General features: G+C 32.5%; 3 protein-coding genes across 3 annotated transcripts in view; all 3 read left to right on the forward strand.

Moving 5' to 3' along the window:
- Window positions 1–453: 453 nt before the first annotated feature.
- LOAG_10249 (hypothetical protein) lies at window positions 454–1187 on the forward strand (the record flags this gene model as incomplete). Its single annotated transcript, XM_003145776.1, has 2 exons — window positions 454–502; window positions 745–1187. 2 exons carry the CDS (start codon window positions 454–456, stop codon window positions 1185–1187), a joined length of 492 nt encoding a protein of 163 aa, XP_003145824.1.
- Window positions 1188–3622: 2435 nt separating this feature from the next.
- Window positions 3623–4657, forward strand: LOAG_10250 (hypothetical protein; the record flags this gene model as incomplete). Its single annotated transcript, XM_003145777.1, has 4 exons — window positions 3623–3725; window positions 3896–3999; window positions 4106–4352; window positions 4560–4657. 4 exons carry the CDS (start codon window positions 3623–3625, stop codon window positions 4655–4657), a joined length of 552 nt encoding a protein of 183 aa, XP_003145825.1.
- Window positions 4658–5789: 1132 nt separating this feature from the next.
- LOAG_17015 (hypothetical protein) overlaps window positions 5790–8847 on the forward strand; it is a 4237-nt gene continuing 1179 nt past the window's right edge. The window contains exons 1-6 of the mRNA XM_020449674.1: window positions 5790–5937; window positions 6933–7068; window positions 7402–7603; window positions 7855–7962; window positions 8041–8128; window positions 8502–8673. Coding sequence (XP_020306762.1) covers window positions 5906–5937; window positions 6933–7068; window positions 7402–7603; window positions 7855–7962; window positions 8041–8128; window positions 8502–8673 — 738 coding nt within the window. The 5' untranslated portion in view covers window positions 5790–5905. The remainder of the gene's footprint in view (window positions 5938–6932; window positions 7069–7401; window positions 7604–7854; window positions 7963–8040; window positions 8129–8501; window positions 8674–8847) is intronic.

Raw genomic sequence — 8847 nt, forward strand, 5'->3', positions numbered from 1 at the left:
ATTATTATTATTATTATTATTATTATTATTATTATTATTATTATTATTATTATTATTATTATTATTATTATTATTATTATTATTATTATTATTATTATTATTATTATTATTATTATTATTATTATTATTATTATTATTATTATTATTATTATTATTATTATTATTATTATTATTATTACTGTTATTATTATCATTATTATCACTGGTATTATTGTCATTACCATTACTACTGTTATGATTAACATGAATAAATCAGACGAACTTTTAGAGCCGATCAAATTTTCTTTTAAATCAGTTTTGCCGCAGAAACGTTTTGTTTGAGATTTATCAACGAACTACAAATCCATTATAACTATCAACTCAAATTTTTTTATTGATTCATTTTCCATGTGTAAACGAGTATAACGCAATTATCCTCAGGAAATAGACCGAATCGCTGACAATTCGCAAAAAATGATCAAACTATCACCCACCTCCACCACTTATGCCGCGGATATTAGTGGTAACTTTGACATTAAAATTATTAAAAATAAGTACTATTTGAGTCCTATTTTGTTCAAAAAAATTGGTCAAGAAGGAAACTTGAACTTTTAAAAGTTGTAACAGTTCACTTTGCGCATCTATATTCTGGAAAGAATTACCTTCATTCCTGACAGTCTTTCAATAAAGTTAATGGTGTGCGAAATATTTTCTCTGAAATATGGTAAAAAGCACCAGTAGTCATAAACTAACACGCGCTTTCAGTGAACAATGATAAATTAGAGGAACAAACGGCAGTGGCGGAAATCGGCACCACAAGTACTCAGTTGACGAGCACTCTCAATTCTGTACTGTCACGTGGGAATCTGAATCCAAACTTGAATCTGAATCATATAGTACTCAAGTCAAAAAATGTCATTGAGATGGCTACTGGCAACAAAGAGTTACCAGATGACAGACTTGAATCAAATGTTAACGACAAATCAAGTTCGCCAAAGGAAAAGAGTTGGAATGGTGGACACTGTTGTCCACACTATTGTCATGATAAAAGCCTTCAAATTTTCACCAAATATAAAAGTTGTGATAAAAAGATGCCAGAAAAGGAGATGATTGGAGAATACAAATTATTGGAATCAGTCGCAGAAATGGTTCAGAAATACGAGGAAAGATCACGGCTGGAAAGTGAACAAGATGTACATACTTTTTAAAAGCACGTTGAATTAATGACTCACAGCATTGAATATCGATGCTAATGATATGGTTCACATTGATTTCGATGATGATAAAATTTCTGCTTCTCAATCCTTTTCAACTTTTACTTTTAAAGAGACACTTACATTATTACTCAACCATACATATTATGCAAATATTGAAATTATTTTTACTGTTCCGATTAAATTTTTCATTTCCTTTTGTTCTTCTAAGATTTCTGATGCTTTATATTTGATAATGTTCACTGAGTTTCTATTCAATTTAAAGCATTCTAAATGATTGTTTTGCTTATTGTTATCTCACCCCTAACTAAATTCGAGTTAATATTTATATAGCAAACTTAACACAACAACGCCTTTCTAATTTGATTTTTCACTAATTCAGAATAGGAAGTTGATCGGATGCATCAAGATATTATGCGAGAGACGATACAATCTTCAGATGATAAAAAAATGAAGTAATGTAGGTGAGATGAAACACCTCAGAACAATTTCCATATCATTTACTCTTTAGTTTTTAAGAATTACGAGTAATAAGAAGTTGTTCTTAGAATTATGATTTTTAGTTCCATATATTGAGACTGAGAGTTATCAGAACTGAGAGGTTTTTCGATTTTCAATTTTGACAAATGCTTTCTCAAACAGTTTATAGCTCATAATAAATTGAGTTAAAGTACTCCGGAAATAAGAAATGAAAAAGAAAGAAAGAAGGAAGGTCTGTTAGCAAAATCTAATCAGATGTGAATTAAAATTTAAAAAGCGATATTATAACGAAACATTACTGGCCTTCCCAATTGGAATTAACTTCAATCTCAAGAATTAGCATTTTTTTTTTTGGTATTCTTCCATTTTTCTTCACCTTAAATGGTTGGCTTTCATTAAAAATTACAGATTAAGAAATTCGTTGTCGAAGTTTGGCATACTTATCTGGAATTTCCAATGAAAGGTCAAGAATTTTTTATTACTCAAATGAAGTTTTAGCCACGTATTGGGCAGTAATGGAACGAATAATGCAAGCTTACCTGAAAGGCGAAATCAGAAAAGGGAAAAATCAAGAATACTGGCATTTCTAGCACAGCAATATTTTTAAAGTTCCTTTTTCTTTTTCCCACGATAAAAAGAGTAAAAGAGTAAAACAAAGAAGCCTAGATCATTAAGTCGAATTCAACGCAGGTCTGGACAATTGTCAAAGAGATATTTCGATTTCCATGAATCTCACTAAATTTATCATTCCTTTTCAAATTTTTCATGACAGATTTGATGACGTATTTAGGATAATAAGAGTTTAGCGCTAAATTTCAGAATATATACATAAAGATGTATCTAGTCACTATCTCTTTTTTTTCGCCAAATAGCACGATATTTCAAGAGAACCATAAGCAATGCTAATATTTTGAAAAAGCCTCTCTCCTCATAGCTGAAATTTTATTAACTCAAAAAGTTATGCTGATCCAGTAGTTACAAAGAGATTCAGTCAGTAGTCATATTTTCTGCTAGAATTATTCGTTTTTTTTTTTTTTAAAGAACTTACTAACAGCAGGAAGGAACTGATGAGGAAATCCAATCTTGAAAGAACCGCTTCATGATACAATTTATGCGGATTAATATTACAAAATCTTCAAAATACAAATGATACCATGTCTCTTAACTATTCAGTCGATGATCGTTCACTGAACTTTAAGTTTCATCTCCTGAAATAGTGTACAAAGTTAGTTGCAATTATGTCCCTTGATGAGTAAACGGTGGGATATTAAATGCGCAAATGAAATTATGAAAAAATTTGTAAGAAAAAAGTGGAAGAGTTCGTAAGAAGTGATAGGTGGATGTAAATATTAGCATATTTTTCAATGTCAAAAATCGTTCGTACAGAGATTTCAGATAACGCAGTCAATAACAAAAACACATGTATTGTGATGTGTTTTACACATTTCGGTTGTTTCTGGCATTCTGAAATTGAGAAAATTCTCAAATTTTATTCACTTCATTTTTATGTTTGGTTGTGAGCGGTGTCTTACAGAGGTAACATTTTTTTCCTGTAATCAGTTTCGTTTCTTAAATTTGTGTTAATGTGGTATAAGGGAGACTAGACTATTAATATGAAATTACAGATAATCCTTTCAAATCAGATCTTAAAGAATCAGGAAAGTTTAGAGAAGTTATGAGAATATAACGATACTGATTTCAGTAGTTTTGCTCATTCACTTAAGAATGAGCTAATAGAAAGAACGAGTAGTGAAAGGATGTAAGAAATGATAGACTGGGAGTAACAGTAGTTTAGCATAAGATTGACACATTTCCTGTTGACAACTCCAAAACTTTGTTCTTTGCAAACAAGAATAAGTCGAGTTTGATTCGTATAGAAATTATAAGATATCTGAATTGAAGCAACCTATGAGCAGTTTCTAGATATCATTGATTGTGTCTAAATATAAATGTATTTCACACTGGGTGAAATTTTAATAGCATCATCATATCTCATGATCACTGCTACTGTTATTGTCATTTCGGCTGTCATCGACTGTTCCAAGAGAAAAGGTTCATTTCACAACAAATATGGAGCTTATATAAAATGAGATGTGTTGACCCAGGAATGGTTGAAATGTAGTGCATTCCTACCGAGAATTACCCTAAATGTAAACCTTTGCTCTTAGTTTATCATGAAGATTTGGACGAAAATCCATCTAATCGAAAGACTTAAATTTCAGAGCTAACCGTTGAATCGACACAGCCGTCTCTGAGAGACAATTCCGAAATCAATGTATTCAATAGAGACGGTGAAACGGATATTGAGATGCCTTCACATTTACATGTAAGTATGAAAAGCAGAGTTGATGGAATTTTCAAATTTAATCACTCTACCATGGCATCAAAAGACGACAAATTTGAAAAAAAAAAAGTGGTTTTATCGAATTTAGAAAGTAAAAGAACTTAGAGAGGATAGAAAATCAAATGAAAGTGACGTGAAGAAATTTGATGGCATAGACGATCTGAATTCAAAAAAATCTGAGAAGCACAATTCTTGCAAAGAGAAAAATTCTCGAAGGGAACAACTGTTTGCAAAAGACGATAATCAAGGTGGAGAGGCGGAAGGTAAAGATCAAAAATCTGCGAAGCAAAAGCAATCATCGGATGCTGAAGAAAAGTTAGCAAAAAAATGCAAAGGTTGGAAATCTGAGGAGCATAGAAGCGGTAGTTTTTTGTTTTGTTTTGTTTTTTTTGAAGTCTTTCATTTAAAATTTGAAATCTATCATTTAAATTCAATCCAACCTTTAAATTCCACCTAAAATTTCCCACGGGTTACCCCTTGAAAATGAAAAAATAGAAGAAAGTTTAAAGTTGCTCGACAAGAATTTCAGAATTCAATTATAGATAAGCAGAACTTTAATATAAATGAACAAGTAGTAACTGATGAAAGAGAGAAGAAAGAAGGAAATGAACGAAAAGAAGTCTATCGCATCTGTGTCTGACTGAAATATACTTTTTTATTTGCGTAAATATATTTCAGTACTTTGACATCCTTTATGCTTAATGTCCTTACGAACCTTGTTCATATAAACCTCTACGATTCGGGGAAAGAGACTTCGGGGAATTGTGGTTTTCTGGAAATTTTAAGAGAAGATTGTGCTTCTCCGTCCTGACTGAGCATTCCGGAACATTTAATTCTTAACCAAACATCTGATAAACAAATCAATTGAATAGATGAAACCGTATACTTCAATGAGACCTATCGTAATAGCATATCTTATGTGTGCCAGATCTAATGGCATTATTTATATGTCAACTTATATCTCTCTGTAGAAGTTGTACATTTCAATCAAAAACTGTCGCGTGGTACACAATTTCTGTGTTATGACTTTTAACCACTGAATTCTAAGACTTGGAAATGACTTTATGTTAAATGCTTAAGGACTGTGAAAAGACCAGATTGCTTTTATTTTTGGGATCTACTTTATTGAAATTTATGCATGACACCTCACGTCACGTGAGTGAACAAAAAAGTGACTAAATCATACAATGTCAGGGAAAAGGAGCCAATTGCATTCAGCGAGAGATACGGAAATGTCCATCAGGGGTCACATAAGGTTGCTCAACGGTTTATTTCTGTCGGCCAACAATGTGGCATTGTCTCGCTATAATTTTTCGAATCTGCAAAAATATGCATTTTTGATGGTCGATGATTTCCGAATAAAATTTATGCAGCTTCCAGGAAGAGTAAACAATATTCAGGAAATGTTGAATATTTTGTGTGCCAGAAAACAGAAAACTAACGAAGCCAAGACTGTCTATTAGACAAGGGAAGTTGTACTCTGAAATAAGCGATAGGACAGGAAGAAGAATAACTGGCTATATACACTAAGATGAATGACGAACTCTGGAGCTCTAAAAGGTCACGCTATCAATGAATTGAACACTCCCGTGCAATGTCTGTATTTTGAAGTGAAATTCAACTGCATCTGACAGAATGAACTGCAATATGCATCCTTTATAACTCATCCCCCCATATGTGTTGGTGAAAACCACTGTCCCCCCTCCCCGTCAACGTTAAATCAAGGAGGTAAATGCTCAGGTTAGGGGACGAGTGATGTTTCACAATAATACCGCAACTATTACGGTTCGGAGACGTTAAAATTGAGCGAAGGCGTGTTGTAACTGACTTGACGGGTTTAAGATATTAGAGAAGGGAGTTCAGTTCATCGAGATTGTATGGGTATACAATGGGACGAACCAGTCGAGTGGTACCGAAACAGTGAGATTTTCATTTGATATCATTATTGTTACCCTCACTTTCATACTTCAATTCAAAGTTGAATTTGCTACTTTGATTAGACTTGTCATCGTCATATTAGGGTAACATATGTTCATTAGATAAAAGAGGGAGATTGGTAGCTCATTGCATCTCCTGAAATATTCCCGGGAAACGAGCACTTGTCCATTCTCGCCCAATTTTGTCAACAAAGAATTTAAGAAGAGAATGAATATTTAAAAGTAACTAAGTTTCTGTAAAATGGATGTGATAACTGACAGTTGTTATCTTCGTTTATTGGCAAGATTAGTGATAACCAGATATGGAGCGCAGTGGTTATGTTGTCTTGCTTTTACAAAGAACAGTATAGGTTCGATCCCTTACAGGTTCATCCAGCATGGGTTGCAGTTGTTGCACTGTGGTGAAAAATAAATCTACGTATTATATTGGTAATGACCATAGGGTAATTTAAATAATGCTGTTTCTTGTAGTCATTTCTAAAGTTAAAGTTCCTTTTTGAAGGATACCATGCATATCAGTACCGATTTCCTACTGATTTGTCAAAAATATATTCTACAAGGGGTAATTCTTTTATTTAACAACTTCTTTCCAAAGTCATATGTGCCGACTTTGAAAAGCTGAGTAATATTCTCCATTTCTTTTTTTCTTTTTTTTTTGTTTTCATTATTATAAACACCAGATAAGAAAACGGGGACGGGAGTAAATACTGACTATTAGTAAAGGCATATATGTCACTCACAAATGAACGGTAAGCGAAACGGCAAAATTATTTTCAATAAATAATGGATTTGAAAGAAAAGTGGGTCGTCTTTTCCATTCTTCCTCATTACGTTGATGTCTTTTCATTGTAATAAGTATAAGTGCATGCTGTAATTGAATGAATGCGCTTTAGTACATTATCTCAGTTGTTAAAGCCTTTTTTTCAGGAATTTAGTTTACTTGATATATGCAGAAACTTTCCAGAAAATTTCTTTTAGATGGCTACGTTACGAACCAGTTGGCCTACCAATACCAAACACACGGTTTTTGGTTTTCAAAACACCTCTCAGCATGACGCTATCAACGAAAATACCGAAGGAGAAGCGATTCACTACTTTGAATCTCCTGCAAAAAGTAAGTTGATCTAGGCAACGACGTTTTGATTTTTTTGGGAATGTTACATTTTGTTTTATGAACCAATGATTACATAATATCTGCCTGCACTTTCAAATACCGGTAGCACGGTTGTAATTTGAATTTTTTATGGTCCATTTTTTACTTCTTCTTTCATAATGTTCGGTATATATTATAATGCTATATGATATTTGATTTCGAATTAGGTATTAATCTTTTTATAATGCTTGCAAAGCTAAGAGTAGCTGCGCCAAATCTTTTCCAGATCGAAAGAATCATTCTTTTATTTATAAAAAGGAAGCGATTGTAGTGTATAAAACAAAGCTTTTCCAGTTGGGTGAAAAAGGAATTCAGGTAGGTCTTATCGTCGATTTGACAGATACGGATCGTTATTATGAACGCAGTGATTTCGAGGGAATGTGTATTTCATACGAAAAAATCAACTGTCCTGGTCGAGGTTTTATTGAAAGAGACGATCTGGTGGATGCATTCAATGCCGCTGTGGACAGTTTTTTGGAATCAAATGCTGATAACGGTACTTTTGACAACTTGATTTAGGAATGAGAAATCAAAATTATTCAAGAATGTAATGTCTTCTTAACAACCCCTTTTTAATTCTGCACTTATAGTTGACTAATATTTCCGTCATTCACAGACATTTTCACACGTTGAAATCGGAAATCGGATTGAAATTGTTCGAAACTACTACTTGCTTTATTATTCTTCATTCTAACGCTGCCGTTTTCTTTGAAATTATATTTCGTGTTTTACGAACAAAAGTTCCAGAGATGATGATCGGCGTCCACTGTACAAATGGTGTTAATCGCAGCGGTTATTTGATATGCCGATTTTTAATTGATCGTTTAGGATGGTCTTCGCACGATGCCATTGATGGTAATTTATATGTATATATATATATAATATTTTTAACGGCGTACTTGAAAATTTCAGCCTAACAGATTCGACTTTCAGCTTTCGAAAGGACTCGTGGCTATCCAATTGAACGCGGATCTTACGTGCAGGCATTGCACAGAGCTGCCAAAGAAAGACGATCGAAAAAGTAAGCATTTGCCGGGAACCATATTGACGTTCAAAAGTTTTAATCCATCAACCTCTCCTGCTTTATCTCCAAAGAATTTATATTCAATGGCTAGAAAGCTCTAAAATCGGTTTTTAATGGATTTGAAATAAATTTAGAAGACATAAAAACTTTAGTTGTGCATTTTATGAATACTATTCATTTTCTCAAGAAATTTAAGATGAGAGCCTGGTCAAAGTTTAGAATTATAGTCTGAAACACGACTGAATCTTTTAGACTAGTAGAATCAAATAAATGTTGGACTGTGAGCTTGTAAAAGTAATGTCAGTTGAATAGGGCGTAAAATGCGAGATTTTTTGACTTTTATTAATTTTAAACAACCATAATGCTTTAGAAGACATAAACATATCGAAGAAGTGATTTCAAGTGATGAGTCTGAAGTGCAAAAAATGCTGAAAAAACGAACTAAGCACAAAAAAAGAAGGAAAAATGAGAATGGTTCTGGTGAAGAAAATAGTACGCCTGATATGGAAGCTGTTCTTAATCAAATGGCAATTGCATTTGAGGTGTCTTTGGTGTTTTTAACATTTTATCATATGTTACTGTGCATATTTGCGGAAACGTGACTTAGTATTTAGTGAAAACATTATATATATATATATATATATATATATATATATATATATATATATATATATATATATATATATATATATATATATATATATATATATATATAT

This window comes from Loa loa (assembly GCF_000183805.2).
Source record: "Loa loa unplaced genomic scaffold supercont3.34, whole genome shotgun sequence".
NCBI lineage: Eukaryota > Metazoa > Nematoda > Chromadorea > Rhabditida > Onchocercidae > Loa > Loa loa.